The sequence below is a fragment of the Trypanosoma brucei genome, chromosome 6 (assembly GCF_000002445.2).
Source record: "Trypanosoma brucei brucei TREU927 chromosome 6, complete sequence".
NCBI lineage: Eukaryota > Euglenozoa > Kinetoplastea > Trypanosomatida > Trypanosomatidae > Trypanosoma > Trypanosoma brucei.
Window position 1 is genome coordinate 912,058 of NC_007279.1, and position 15,401 is coordinate 927,458.

General features: G+C 44.6%; 6 protein-coding genes across 6 annotated transcripts, besides 7 other annotated features; all 6 read left to right on the forward strand.

Moving 5' to 3' along the window:
• Window positions 1-15,401: part of a sequence feature (sequence corresponds to BAC RPCI93-5F5) that runs on past both edges of the window.
• Window positions 222-5,087, forward strand: Tb927.6.3090 (hypothetical protein, conserved; the record flags this gene model as incomplete). The annotated part of the gene is made up of 1 exon (XM_840337.1): window positions 222-5,087. One exon carries the CDS (start codon window positions 222-224, stop codon window positions 5,085-5,087), a length of 4,866 nt encoding a protein of 1,621 aa, XP_845430.1.
• Window positions 5,111-5,190: a microsatellite.
• On the forward strand, window positions 6,144-7,451 carry Tb927.6.3100 (hypothetical protein, conserved; the record flags this gene model as incomplete). Its single annotated transcript, XM_840338.1, has 1 exon — window positions 6,144-7,451. The coding sequence occupies one exon, from the start codon at window positions 6,144-6,146 to the stop codon at window positions 7,449-7,451; it is 1,308 nt and encodes a 435-aa protein (XP_845431.1).
• On the forward strand, window positions 7,919-9,238 carry Tb927.6.3110 (protein kinase, putative; the record flags this gene model as incomplete). The annotated part of the gene is made up of 1 exon (XM_840339.1): window positions 7,919-9,238. One exon carries the CDS (start codon window positions 7,919-7,921, stop codon window positions 9,236-9,238), a length of 1,320 nt encoding a protein of 439 aa, XP_845432.1.
• Window positions 9,185-9,210: a microsatellite.
• On the forward strand, window positions 9,660-10,550 carry Tb927.6.3120 (chaperone protein DNAJ, putative; the record flags this gene model as incomplete). The annotated part of the gene is made up of 1 exon (XM_840340.1): window positions 9,660-10,550. One exon carries the CDS (start codon window positions 9,660-9,662, stop codon window positions 10,548-10,550), a length of 891 nt encoding a protein of 296 aa, XP_845433.1.
• Window positions 11,571-11,596: a sequence feature (AT_rich).
• On the forward strand, window positions 11,959-13,182 carry Tb927.6.3130 (queuine tRNA-ribosyltransferase, putative; the record flags this gene model as incomplete). Its single annotated transcript, XM_840341.1, has 1 exon — window positions 11,959-13,182. The coding sequence occupies one exon, from the start codon at window positions 11,959-11,961 to the stop codon at window positions 13,180-13,182; it is 1,224 nt and encodes a 407-aa protein (XP_845434.1).
• Window positions 13,619-13,644: a sequence feature (AT_rich).
• Tb927.6.3140 (hypothetical protein, conserved) lies at window positions 13,888-14,175 on the forward strand (the record flags this gene model as incomplete). The annotated part of the gene is made up of 1 exon (XM_840342.1): window positions 13,888-14,175. One exon carries the CDS (start codon window positions 13,888-13,890, stop codon window positions 14,173-14,175), a length of 288 nt encoding a protein of 95 aa, XP_845435.1.
• Window positions 14,373-14,446: a sequence feature (T-rich).
• Window positions 14,596-14,629: a microsatellite.

Below are 15,401 nucleotides of genomic sequence, written 5' to 3' on the forward strand. Positions count from 1 at the left end.
AGTATCTTCTTCTCTCCTACAAAGGGTGGCTAAAGCAATTTAAAAAAAACAAGAAGGGTAATTTGCGTTCTGAACGAAATAGGAACAAGAAAGCTTGCGAGGTACAGAAAGCAAAAGGAAGGTGGAAATTGAAGGCGAGACACGGACAAAGACAAGGGTAGGTGGGGAACGGAAGGTGTGTGGAAGTTCAGTACCTAATTACAGTGGGAAAAGTCCCGACCATGACAAATAATGAAGGCTCAATCTCGCCGAGTCATTCATTACCCAACTTTCTAATGTTGGATGCTGTGGAAGAGGATTTCACAAATCTTCCACTCGATTCGCTGCTCCTGCATAAGAACTGGAAGGGTCGTAAGGCGGGATTCGAACAAGTTCGGGACCAACCTAAAGAGTTGAGGATACACTTATTAAATAAACCCAAGAAAATATATGCGGAACAAAATATCGCAGCTCAAGAGGCTTTGTTCGAGGCGTTAGCGGCTCTTGTCCCATTCTGTGACAATGATGAATTGGATGTTCTTGCTGGTGAGCCACTCCGTGTCGTAGTGGAGAAGGGTTTGACGGGCCGTAGTAAGGCGGCACAGGCTAGTTTCGCTTTCGCTCTTGATCTTGTCGGTGCTGGTAAGCAGACTCATGTGTTTAACGTTCTTCTCCCGGCGGTAGCACACAAAACACCGAAGAATCGTATTGCCGCGACTCAGCTCTGCGGACATATTGTTGATTTGTTCGGAGTTCACGGGCTCCCCGCAAAAGCTTTGTTGAAAGCAATGCAGCCCCTCTTCAACGACCCTAACCCTCAAGTCCGTAAAGAAGCCGCCAACTTGTGCTGCCACTGCTACAGCTACATCGGCGCAGGCGTTAAGAGCTGTCTTACTGACCTTCGCGAGGTTCAACTACAGGAACTAGAGAAACAGTTTGAGAATATAGTGCTGGGAAGAGTCCCACGAAGGAACATTAAAGGTATTGAGACATCCACACCAATAAAATCTGTTGCCCCCATAGTGGGTATCGCTAGTCGTACCGATCGGTCTAATGATTTGGATGATGATGCATATGCAGCATGCAGTGAGGAACCGGTGGTTTCGAAAATACCTCGCACCTTCTACCTTACCGCATTAGATAGATCGGCGAGGTGGCAAGATCGTGTAGCTGCTGTGCAAGAAACAGTCCTTCCACTGATTAGTGTTCCAAAAATACGACAAAAAGACGACTACCATGAATTGTGTACAATGATACGAGAATATTTAGTAGACCCGCAGGCACCGCTGATGTTGGTAGGTTTCAAATGCATTCAGGAAATGGCTCGATCCCTTAGGAATGCCTTTGCGCCGTATGCGCGTACGTATCTGAATCCTCTTTTTGAGAAAATGAAAGACAAAAAAACTAGTGTCGTTGAGCACGTTACGACAACACTTGAATCGCTCATTCGATACCATTGTATTACATTAGACCAATGCCATGATGAAATTGACGTCACTCTACAGAGTCGTGTACCTAATCAGCGGTTAGCCTTAATTCAGTGGCTCTCTCGCTTGACCGACAAACTAGAACCCACTTGCTTCAATCGAATCTGTCGCGCGCAACCCATGTTAAGCCGTGTTCTGAACGATGAAAAGATTGAGAATCGGGAGGCGGCCTACATTTTTGTGGCAAAGTTAATGGCTCTCAATGGTGAGGAGCACTTCCAGGCGCTACTCGTTTCACTAGACGAAAAGCAACGGGCAAAACTTGTGGCAATTATTAACAGTGCAGCGAATATGCAATGTACCCCCTCTAGTTCGCCGGCGAGAAAGGCGCCACGGCTGGAGCAGCGGTGCGAATCCATCGGCCAAAGACCTCACAGTTCCTCTGTGGCATCCTCTTGCTCGAGGTCATCGGTGTGTGGCGCGCGCGGTGGGCGTTTGGGTCGAGCGCTTAGTCACAACAAGTCCCTTCCCGAACAGCCTCGTGTCTCCGGTATGGAGGACGCGGTAACGTTAGAGTCGATGCTTCCTTCAAAGGATGAGGCATTTAATCTCATTTTAGGTCTATTGGGCGGTGATATGACAGTTTCGGTGCTTCTTACAGCCAAGGAGTGGTCGAGTCGGCACTGTGGTGTTCTAAAGGTGAAAAATATGGTAGTTGGCTGGTCGGAAAAGGAATCCACAGATTATCTCGACCATGTAGTTGTCTATCTTCGTGTAGACCCTGGGTGGAGAGAATCCATCTTCCAGGTATTTAATGCCATGGCTAGTGTATTGCAGGAAGTCGTTAACAAGGCGTCGAAGGTAAGCCCTGGAGCTGGTCATGCCATAATATCAGGGTGCTTAGGTAGACTAACAGATCAAAAGAGCAAGTCAGTTGTATGCGATCTAATTACATCCCTCACAAAAAGTTTAGGCGCGGCATTTGTTTTGCGGCACGTGGTTGGGACGCTCGTGCAGATAAAAACGCCAAAGTTATTGCACGAGTCCAATGTGTTTATGACACAGTTGTTGCGTTCCACAACGGTGAGTCCTTCAGACGCGAAATGCGTTGTTGATTACGTTAATAATCACTGCGCTGAACATTTGTTTCCTACCGTCAGAACGACCGGTGCAACACTGTTGGCGATTATCACTGCCGGTTCAGTAGCTTCAAACGAAGATACTCTGGAACAATCAGCGAATACATTGGGGCAAAGCGAAAACACTTCTCTTAATGGTACAGTAGCCAACGCTTCTCGTACTGGCCCACGCCGCGAGGCCTCACAAGCGTCTACGGTGACATCATACCAGCCTGTGCGGGAACGTGACGAGAATGAGAGGTTGAGAACGAATTCCGTGACCACTAATGCAACAGAAGTGAAACCAACTTCACACCCGAGGCATGCTCATGTAGAGGCAAGTCGGTTGAACTCGTGTGACAAGCACAAAAAAATGTCCGCAGCCGTTGATGACGAGGAGAACCATGAAGCAGTTGACATCGGGCCGCAGCTTACTCTGCTCGCAAAGCAAATCACGGGTGCCCCCGACTGGAGAACCCGCTTGGAAGGGGTGAAAAAAGTTGAGGAACTTGTTTTCGCGAGCAACAAACGCATATGCCCAAATGGTGTGACGGAGATTATTGGTGCACTTCGTAGTCGATTTGATGAGACGAATAAAAACATTGTAGTTGATGCACTGCGCATCATATCATTGGTAGTTGAGGCAGCGGGGTTTTCAGCTTCGCGGACAGGTGTCAAGGGGCTCGTCCAGAGACTATTAGGGATGCTCGGGGACCAAAAGGTCAATTTGCGCGAGGAAGCCGCACGCTTGGCGGGAATTGCGCTGGACTGCTTAGGATTAGAACCAATTCTTCAACACATTCAAAAGCCGCTGATGGCGGAGTCTCACACTTCGAACTTAGTGGCGTTAGGCCTTATTGAAAAGGGTTTGGAGCAGAACACAGAAGGGAATGTCTCCCGGCGCGCAGTGAATTCTCTAGTACCCACTATAGTTCGGTTATGCATGAGTCGTATCCTCGAAGTGAGGTCTGCAGCGGAGCGTGTCATTGGTCATGTGCTCCCTTTTGTGGGTGAGGAAACGGTGCTACGATCCGTGAAGAACCTTCGACCCGCTGAGCAACAAAGTGTGATGGCTCTTCTAGGTCGTCAACTGCAGCATGCGTTACGGAACGGTAGTGACGAAGGGACGCGCGCGCCCTCTGTTTGCTTGAATAACTCAACGAGTCCTCGCTGCTCCAACTCTTCGCCACGATCACAGTGCTCATCAAGAGCTGGAGCAAGGGAGAGTTGTGCGAATCTTCGAAGCCTTGAAGTATCCGGTGTCGTTCCCCCTGGAAAAATTCCACACATGAACCTTCCAATTATTCAAGCGCAATCGGCTTCTGAGGCATCTCTAACTAGCGTCACTGCTGCTAGCGCACGTAATGCACAAGGATTTTCTCGTAACGAGGAGCTTCTTTCGATCCAAGAGATGATGGTAGGTTTGCGGTCTGCTTCTGCCACAGCAGCCATGGCAGCATGCAGTGAATTTCTGCAACGTCTTCCAAACGGCGAAGATTGTGGAACACCCGAAATGATTCACGTTATGGTAGAGCGACTACACGACAATATCAAGCAACTAAACGTTGAGCTCGCACTCGACATTATTCGGTGTTTGAAAGCGACATTTGAGACAGAGCGCTGTGCGCAACGCTGCCACACCAGTCTCCTGTTTCGTATGTTAGGTATGATTTTCGAATGTCTGCTGTCGGAATCTTTCTCACTTCACTCTAACGTCATCAAAGCTCTGAATAATACAACACTGACACTTCTAGAGCGCTGCCCTCCTAACGATGTGTTCAGTGCATTAATGTCTCGCATGACGATGTACTCTTCAACGTACATCGAAAATGGGACAAAACCGAGCCTAAAGTACGTTCAAGTAACCGTTAAGTGTTTGATGAGACTCGGTTTTACTTCCATCTCACCGGAGAATGTCATCGTCTGTTGTCACGAATATTTGCTACAGCACCCGCCAACTGCCTTTCGTAACTTGGACGACATTTCCATACGAACAGTGAAGACAATTTTGCAAGATTTCTGCCGACGGTATGGGTTGTCACTCCTTGAGATGACTAATAAGCTCGTCGGATCACAGAACCTTGTTTCACATTTCATCCGATCATGTTTGGATGTGGAAGAACAGATTGCACAGAGAGATAACGTCAAAGATCCCAACCGCAAGGTGGAATACCTGCAGCAGAGTCGAAAAGTGACGGAAAAGGGGGCGGCTGCCACTCAGAATGAGCAGGTTAACAACCAAAAAAAAGGTGCACAGCACGTTGACCCGCAAACGTATTGCACTTCACGTGGCAGCTTATCTGAAAGTGCTGCACCGGATGATGCGTCTGTTGTTGGAATATTCAGCCGGATTCGTAACCACGAAACAACCAATAGTGGAATTGAGGAGCTGTATCAGTTCATTAAGTGCCATCCACGCAGTCCAACCTTTGAGAAGCAGTTTCGGCGGTGCTCGGAGGCGTTCCGTTCTTACATCAAAAGAAAAATGGAGTCTCAGATGATGAAGGATGATGACAAGCCGCCGGGGTTCGCACTTCCTGAGATTCTACGACTCACCGCTTAAATTCCTCTCCGTTATTTCCTTCAACACATATACAAGCATGTGTGTATAGATAAATATATATACGTACATACTTGTATTCATTTATATTTGTTTATTTATATATTATGTGTCGTAATGTTTCTTTTTATATCTAACTGCGCGTGCGTGAGTAAGCTGTCATTCATCATTTAAACGAAGATGAAAGGGAGAAAAATAGAGAGGTGTATCCCAGTTGAGAAAAGAAACAACTCATTTGTTGTACAAAATAGAAGCGCTTACACTATTGTTAGCGGTATACAATTCCTAAGAAAAAGACAAACATAAGGGGGGAAATCATGGCCTCTTTGTTGCAAGCACATCACCAAAGGAGGAAAAAGGAAACTGACAGAATAGGGTTGGAGGAAGCGAACGTGGGGGCAGTTAGAGGTGGACCGTGTCAGTGTCAAAGGAAGAATGCAAACGGAAGTAGGGGAGTGTATCAGAGAAGAAAGAAGAGGAGATTAATAGGGTACACATATACGTACATACTTTTTTTTCTCGGAAAATGCGAGGTATTCAGACTCGAAGGACGGTACGAGCGTTCCACAATTTTTCTTGCCGCTTTTTTTTCTTTACCGTTGTCATCAGGGTGCTTGTTCATTTATTCGTGTTATTTAATTTTGTGTGCTCTTCCCCCCCTTTTCTGCGGTATTAATGTTTCTGATGGTCCCTCTCTTACAATGCTACGGATCCTGAGTGTGCCTCTTATTCGTGTCACGTGTTTCCTAATCTTACTTCTACTATTACTATTATTTCTACTACTGATTTTCCCATCTTTGCCATTACTGAGTTTGTTATGTTTTAAGTCTCTTTTTTCCTCGCGACGCGGTACCCTTCTTTCCCCTCATTTTTACTTTCGTTGTTGTTTTTATCTTATGTTGTGGCTTGCTTCATAACTGCGCTTCTTTGTCGTTTTCTCTGGTATGGTTTATTTTTTTTTTCTTTCCCTTTAAGCAGTTACCCAACTTGTGCGGAAAAGCTGTAGAAAAGGATAACCAGAAGCCACATCTTTGACTCCTTAAGCCAGCAACTGCGATAATGCCCCGAGGATCAAGCAAATCCAAGAAGGAGGTATCTGAGGAGCCCAAAACTACAGGCGGGAGCGGTGGTGACGCTACAGAAACAAGTCCTCCCACCCCAAAAGCAAAGAAGGGAAAGGGTGGAGATAAAATGCTTGTCAACGAGCCGAATGATGAAAAACACACTGTGGAGGATGCACGAACCGTGCAAACACCATCTGATCACGAGACAAGCGCGGCTAGAAAAAAACCACCCCCAAAGGACGTAAAAGATGAAAAGAAAAGCGAACCTGCTCATGGAGGTGGGAGATTGCTGAAGAATAACCCCAATGATGAAGTGGTTCCGGTGGAAGGCATGCATAACGTCGCAACACCCCGCTCTGGTCTCATCACAACTGAGAGTGATGGTGCAAAAGGCACAATGCTACGAAACGCCCCCCACGACGAAGCGATTCCCGTATCTGGACATGCTATAACAATGGACACACCAAAGAGGACGATTGACGTCCATCCGGGGACCATTACCAACACAGACGACGATGATGACCCCAAAAGCACAGAGGAGGAGGAGAGTGTTCCAATCGGCCGTACACGCGGGTATTGCAACCCCAGACCGGAGGCCATTAACCTGGAGGCGGAAGTACCAGAGACAACAGCTCCAAATCTTGGGTACAAACCACAGGAGTACGCTATGGTGAACGCCAACGCTAGTCGCGAAGTGCAGGAACTTTTTAAACGCATTCTTGATTATCAACCTCAGACACCAGAACTTCCCGCCAAGCTACGTCCATTTATTCCCGACTACGTTCCTTCCATTGGCGACCTCGATCCATTCTGTAAGATTCCACGACCTGATGGCAAGCCCGACGGTCTGGGTATATATGTGTTGGATGAACCTTCTGTGGCACAATCTAATCCTGCCGTAGTCCTACTAGAACTTCGTGCAACAAATATTCATTCCGTTGGTGGCTTAGCGGAAGCTGTGGATTCTTTTGAGGATGCAGCAAATAGACCGGAGGTGATTGATCGCTGGATAAATGATGTGAAGAAGGTACACTATAAAAAGCCTTTACCCACCATTAACTACCAAAAACCTATGCCTGAGATAGATTTGCTTTTGCAGGTGTGGCCACAGGAATTCGAAGAATTCCTCAATTCGGATGTGCAGTTCCCACCCCCTCAAATCGATCTTGATTTGGATCAGTATGTGAGGGCCTTGTGTTGTATTCTCGATATTCCCACTTATACCTCACTTATTGACTCCTTGCACGTGATGTTCACGCTCTATCAGGAGTTTAGGGCGAATCAACACTTTCAACACGAATAGAATTTCTACAAGTTTGCTTCAGTTCAATTGAGGAAGTCAAGGGGTGGAGTGTGGAGGAGGAGGAGGAGGAGAAAGGACGGAAATTGGGGAATGATTGCGGAATAGGATACATCAGACAAAAAACAATCAAAAACAAAGTGGAGAGGGAAACCGAGGAGAGAGGAGACAATAAAGACAATATGAGGGTGAAAATTGGATGTCGTTGGTTACTAAACGACAAACCAACATCTTCCTTGGTTGCTGGGGACAATAATTCCATACAGTTGTGGGGACCCCACTGCTGTTGTAACTACATCTATTGTGAATTATGTGTGGGTTCTACCCTCTTTTACTCTTCATGCACTTTCTATGGCAGTGATTTTTTTTTTTTTACATTTAGTATGCGTAGTTGAGTACACAAGAAATAATTTCAAGAAAAAAAAATTACAGTACAATTTGGCGCCGTGTGATTTTATCGTTTAATAGTCATGGATTCACCAACTGAGTTTTCTTGTGGTACACAATGGGATGATGATAGACGAGGGGAGGAACCACTACTTCCAGAACTTACACTGCACGGTTGCGGCCTTCGGAACTTGTCTTTGATAGTGCGTGGTGCTCAAGGAGCTGTTTATTCGGCACACGACGAGAATGGTAATCGCTTTGCGGTCAAGAGACTTTTCACGCAGCGCAGCGATTTTGGGATTCGTGGCGTTTCTGAAGGCGCATTGCGGGAAGCGACATTACTGACACTTGTTAGACAGGAAATGGAAAAACTGGTACATGACACCGCTTTTGATGTTGTCCGTCTGCAGGGAGTGGTTGAAGCACCATACAAAGAACTATGTCTTATTTTGGAGTATTGTTCTCTCGACCTCTCACAGGTGGTCGTCAAGTCTAAGCGTCACACGCGAAGTTTTCCTTTAGTTGCCGAGGGACCTCAGGTGCGGTGCCCCGTGCTTTCGAATATGGGTGTTGTTCGGTATCTATTGCGCGGAATTCTCCAAATACTCAACAATCTCCATGTTAATTGCCGTATTATCCATCGTGATGTGAAACTGAGCAACTTTCTCGTTAGAGGGGACGGCAGCGTTAGGTTGAGTGATTTTGGAAGTGCCCGTTTGCTGCATGAGACTGTAGAGGAAAAGGAAGCAGCTGAGTGCGTTACTAGCGATCCGCAGGATGAAGACGAGGTTGACTGTAGCGATCCGTTTTCTCACAGCTGCGAAGGTTACACTCCCGCTGCTCAGCGGACAACTTTGATATATCAAGCACCTGAATGTCTACTTGGGGAACGCACGTACACAACTGCTGTGGACGTATGGGCTGTTGGCATTGTTTTTGCCGAAATATTGCTTCAACGTCACCTCTTCCGTTCTGTCAATGAACTAACGTTGATATCAGACATTTGGAGGCTTCTAGGAACACCTTCAACTAAAGGCGAAGATCCCAACATTCAGGGCACCAATGGCGTGACATTTGCGGCACCCACTGAACCCACTGTCGACGTAAAGTTTAATGATGATATTGTTAGTCCGGAGGGACGTGATTTGCTGAAAAAAATGCTTGAAGTGGATCCCAAGAAACGTGTCACGGCAGCGGATGCATTGCGTCATTCGTTTCTGACCAGCGTAGATGCACAACTGAGTCTAAAGGAGGCCCCTGCGCTGTGGAGAGAAAAAGTAAAAGAATGTTTGGAAGGGGGAACACAGGCAGTCCCCATGGGGGCTCCATTCCTTGCTTTAGATGACGATGAGGAAGAAGAAGAAGAAGAGGAAGACGTTGACATGAACATGGCCACACTTTGAGCGATGGTGTTGGTTTTCCCCTGCCCGATTTTCCTTCTCACCACCTCCGACCATGATATGTTTACAGTTTTTTTTTTTAAAAAGCTGTTTGAAACAATGAGGCGGTAATGAAGTTGAGGTGGACGAATAGTAAATAATGTGAGAAGTGCTACGTGGAAAAGAAGGAATACCGTGCATCGATAAGGTGATTCTGAGCCCACTTTATCTCGTTTTTTTTTTTTACCACTGTGTGCTTTGTTAACCCCATTTAACTTCATATAGTCTCATGATAGCTCCCATTTTACAGATGAAAAAAAAAGTAGCCTCTTTTTCTTAGATATTGTCGTTGTGCTTGTCTAATTCCTTCACCTCGCTTCACTTGTTTGCTATACCTTTTCCATTCTTTCAAAGTTGACGAACATTTTTGTTTTCAGTAATTTCAATGCAAAAAAATCAGACTGCATATTATCGTACACTCGGTGTCAACCGGGAGGCTACTCAAGAAGAAATAAGTAAAGCATATCGAACGCTTGCTATGAAATTACACCCTGACAGACCAGGCGGAAGCATGGAAAAGTTTCAGCTGCTTCAAAGAGCATACGAAGTGCTGGGTAACGAATTCTCTCGATCCAACTACGATGCGGAGCTCCAAAGACGAAAAAGTAAAAGGATTGGGTTTAAGCGCCCTCCGGATTTGGATGGTGTGCTCATGCCGGTGTACTACAAACTTGCTAATGGCGACTTGTACACATTTGAGACGGCAGTAAGTCAAATGGGCTGTACATTCAGGCATGGCGATATTATTTCATTTGGCGAGAAAATGGGCTGCTTCGTGGGGCTCGCAGGGGATGACTTTTATTATTGGCGCCGAGAGGGCAGCAATCACGCAACCAAACTTTGTCAGAGAGGGAGTTTTGGTGTGGGTTCCGTCAATTTGGTTATGCGCGCGAATTTACAAAGCTATAACATCTCACAACTACGCACACTTGCTGATGCACCTCTAGGGAGATATCGCCCAACTTCCCCCGGTCCTACCACTAAAGCCGCCACTCCGAAGGCTGCGGATTGTTCCACCACTAGGACGAACAAATGGGCAACCACGACACCACGGAAAGGGGACTTGAGATCGGAATGTGAACTGGCGCGGCTCGCTATCACGCGACAAGTTGAGCAACGCCGTTTTGAAAAAAATGTTCGTGCCTTGTTAAAGAAGGAGCGCGAAGCACGTGAATGCATTGACGAAGTTTGTAAAGCGACCATGGAGGATTGCCGCGTGGAGTTTGAAGAAGCATTAAAACAAAAAATTGTGACCGCAAAAACAAGAAGATCATAACCGTGAAGATGTGATATACTTCTCCCTTTCTATAATGATTGCGGAAACAGGGATAAAACGAGAAGGCTTCTGTATTGTGAGTGTCGCGTGAATGCAATTTATAGGAATAAAAATAACGCAAAACAAATTGACATGCTTTTAACTGAGTGTTTTCTGAAAAAAAAAATATATCCTTCGTCTTGAAGAAGTTGAAACAGTTGGTGGTTGCGACATAACAATTAGAGGAAACAACAAAAATCCCCCCAAAAAACAAAAAGAACAAACGTACGTTGCTTCATTCCGTTGGGCGAAGCATACTTCCCTCCGGAGGGAACCTCCACATCGTGTGTTATTGTGTTGCGCATCTCTGTAACGCATTAAAGTTGAAATGTGTGTTTCTTTTTGTGTAAGGGGATTTTTTTTCTCACCCTTTTTTCAGTTGACCACTATTGTGTTACATTATGTGTGAGTGTCCGTGGATTGAATATTATCCCTGTATTGTAACTGATATATCCCTGCGAGTGGGATCGAATCGTAAATTGTTGTTAAAATAAAAGTGCATTCGACGATATGATCCCTATTGGAATGTTGGAATTAATGAAGAGTTTTTTTTTTTTAAATCGGAGGGAAAGGAGAGGGAAAGGGTCATGCGAGTGGTCACAGGGAATATTTGCGTCTGACACCCTTTTTCGTCAGATGTTGGCGGCAACGTAGCCTTTGTACGTGTGAGATGGGAAGTGGAGTAAAGGGGGGAGGGAAAATAGAAGTGTAACACAAGTGAAAGTAAATGAGTTTCTTCTGTAATGGTGTTGTTCTTTTTTTCTTTTTCCTCTCCATACATTTTTTTCCCCGAGTTCGAGTTTTATTACTACAAAGAGGATAGCGGTTCTGTTTGATTTTATTGACGATAAACTATGAGTGACTGTACACTGTCTTACAGGTGGGAGGAAAGGGGTTATGTTGTATATTGAGTGTGCTTGCAACTATTTTATTTTCGCAGTTGCATGCTTTCTCGTGCCGTCGTCAACACTTTTCTGTATGAATTTTTTAATTATTATTTATTAAATGTCGTGTCTTGCTACTTCTCAATCACACTTCCCTTACATACAGGATTGTTTGATGCATTTGGCATCATTTTCCTTTTTAATCAGCAGTGAAAAACGGTTTAGTGTGGCTTGTGAGAAGGTAGTGGGTCGTTGAAAAGAACCTTCGGATCTTACTTGAGGTGACTTCCCCTCTTCAAAGCAGTTGCTTCCTCAACGGTTTATAAATTGCAACTCTCTATTTATTTTTGTTATTTGCATTGTAGATGTCCAAGGAGGAGGCGGCTTTTTTTAGCTTTGATACCATCACCGGTCCAAAACCACCGCAGAGAGCCCGGGCGGGTCTTTTCCACCTGCCACATGGTCCATTGCGTACTCCCATTTTTATGCCCGTCGCTACTCAAGCTACTCTGAAAGGTGTAACGGTGGAGCAGTTGGAATCCCTCGATGTGGAAATTATTCTTGGAAACACGTACCATTTGGGTCTAAGACCAGGGGAAGATATACTTAATGAGATAACACGGCGTAAGAATGCAAATTCCTCTACGGATTCCCGAAACACCTCAAAGCGAGTTCGGGATAACATGGATGGGATTCATTTTCTTCAGGGTTGGAAGCGAAATATTCTTACCGACAGCGGGGGGTTTCAGATGGTGAGTCTCCTTCGACTGGCTAACATTACGGAGGAAGGTGTGCGATTTCAGTCCACACATGGTGGTGGCGGTGGGAAGATAGTGGTCGACGATAACGAGGCGAAGACCTCCGTTGCCTCTGCTGAGGTGCCAGATGATGGTGAATATAGTTTGTTACTTAAGCCTGAAGATAGTATTCGCATTCAAAACGCTATCGGTGGTGACATTATGATGCAACTCGACGATGTTGTGCACGTGCTCACAACTGGACCGCGCGTGGAGGAGGCTATGAGGCGCACGATACGATGGTTAGATCGCAGTCTGGCGGCAAATGCAAATCCAGAAAAACAGGGAATATTTGGCATCGTGCAAGGTGGGCTGGACTCAGGGTTGAGAAGTATTTGCATGGAGGAGATGGTCAAACGTAAAGCGTGCAAAGGTTATGCTATTGGTGGTTTGAGTGGTGGTGAAGCAAAGGAGCAGTTTTGGGCAATTGTTGCTCAGTGCTGTAAAACTTTGCCTAATGACAAACCACGGTACTGTATGGGTGTAGGATATCCAGAGGATATTATAGTTTGTATAGCGTTGGGCGTCGATATGTTTGATTGTGTTTATGCGTGCCGCACTGCAAGGTTTGGGTCGGCACTAACATCTCGAGGAAAAATCCAAGTGTCCAAAAAAGTTTATGCAAACGATATGGGACCACTAGACCCTGAGTGCAACTGTATGACATGCAAAACCTTTACTCGCGCTTACTTGCACATTGTTGCAGCGAAGGAATCTATTGGGGCTACACTCCTATCGTACCATAACTTGGCGTACCTCATCAATCTAACACGCGGTGCACGGGAGGCGATTCTTAGTGGTACATTTGTCGAATACGTACAGAAGTTTTTTTTAGGATATTACCCGGCACGGGATTACCCAAAGTGGATTGTTGATGCACTTGCTTCTGTCAGTGTTGAGCTCCCCCGCTGATTATTAGGGGAAAGGTAACGCATCAGGGCTGAATAAGGAATAAGGTTTCAATAACACGAATCGGTGTCTTTTTTAGTGTTCTTTTGGTATTCTCTTTGTTTTTTTTTCATGCAAACAATGGGAAACATCTAGCCCTACGGATGAGGTTGTTGAATCAAAATCCTTTTTTTTAAAAAAAAATTACCCTCGTTGTTAAAACACCTTGGGACAAGTTTGGTGAAAATGAATCAAACACGAAGTGATGCTATTAGTAATTAAGAAAGGCTTTTAATTTTCCCTCCTTCTCTTTGTTTTAATTCAATCTTTTTAAAAGGGTTGGTGTACACAACCTGCTTCTCTTTTTTTTTCTCTCCCTTAAAATTAAGGTCTCTTTGTTACGTCACTCTTACTTATTGCACTATTTTTTTTCCCTTTCCCCCCATCAATTTTGTTTGTCTAATTTTATTTTATTTTTTAATTTATCTTTACTCCCCAGAAAATACAGCGAGAACCCATCTGTAGGGTCGGTAAAACTGCGTCCTCTTGTTGATAACAGTTGCCGCAACCCACACAAACACACAGGTGTAACCAGCAATAATTTTTCACGGTAGAGAGAACACTTAAGTAAGACACATCAACAGGAGGAGGCACTGTAAATTTGAATTTTAAAAAGGGGGAGGGAAAAAAAAACTAACGGAAAAAAATACCAAAAAAAAAAGAAAGGACATGTCGGAGACAATACCCGTTTCAGTACAATGCTGTGAGGGCCGATTCGAACTTTCAGTGGACTCAAACCACACGCTACGTGACGTTTTGCGTCAGTTTAAACGGGAAGTCGCTGCTCTCGATCCAATAAATTTGGAGGAGTATGTTGTGAACCATGAAGGTAAATTATTGCTGGACGACAGCGTTACTCTGCAAACAGTTGGAGTGAAAAAAGACAGCGTGTTTGTGCTTGTCAGGAAGGCGTGCTGCCCAGCGGCCAGTCCAGAAAAGGATGAGGACGATATGTAATCGGTTCACGCAATATATCTTTGTAAATGTATGTTGATGTGCCATATTTACATGTATATTTGTATGTTCATATCCATATTCATGTTTGTATTCACACCGTTGTGTGTGTACGTCTATGGTTTGAAGATTGTTGTTTTTTTTTTGTAATAAAATGTTACTTTTTACTTTCCGTTATTGCAGCAAAGAATATTTTCACATTTGTTCTTTTTTGCCTTCTATTCTCCTTTTTTTCGTTTTTTTGTTGAACTTCATTGTCTTCTTTTTTTTTTCTGCAGCTCCTTTGTCGACATGTGACCGGTTGTTCTTTCTCTCGTTTTTATGCCATCTCCATTTAACGCTGTTTAGGAGATGATATTAGATAAATTTGTAAGAATGGTTCTAACGAGATAATGCAGGAACAAGAACGGTGAGGAGGTCATATGTGGGTGCGTGTGTGTGTGTGTGTGTGTGTGTGAGGAGGTATAATTAAAAAAAAGTAATAATAATACAATAAGCGGCAAGTTGTGTGTTTTTCACGGTTGTTGGGTTTTATGTGAATGCGACGCAAATAGTGGAACGGTGATGTCCCACAACCGCAATGATTTAGCCATTATTTTTGACCGCATACTGCGCACAAATGCACCCAAAGAAATGCGTATGTGCACTGGTATTTGTGTGAGCTGCAAAGAAGGGAGGTGATGAATATGCTGATTTTTTTATTTCCGGTATGTGTTTGTCACGGAATGTTTAATATTTTCTTTTGTATTTTTTCCCTTTTATTTCGTCTCTCCAACTGTGACAGTGCGATGATTGCTCTCTTTTTTTTTTGTTTCGCAGAGAGCCTTTCTAAAGTTTTTTTGGCTCGTTTCTACTGTCTTGCTTCCCTTTCGATTTATTGCTTCAACCCGATTGATATACTACGCTACCGCTCCTTCTGCTTTCCTATCTTTTAAAAAATTTTCAATCTATCAATTTTTAATGTTTACACATATATGTGTATATTAAACAATATACATTTTACACATTAAGTAATATCCGACACCATCTTTTTTTTTGTTTCCCCCTCTCCCGTCGGGACTTCCAATAGCTCCCGGTTGTTGGCGGAACCGGTAAAGCATAAAAAAGGAAAAAAAGGGATATCCAAAAGCAAGAAGAGGTGGCAGAAACTGAAACGAGAGGTAGAAGGAAAGGCGACAGCGACAGCGAAAGCGGAGGGAAGTGAAGTGTTTGAGATTTACTGAACAAGG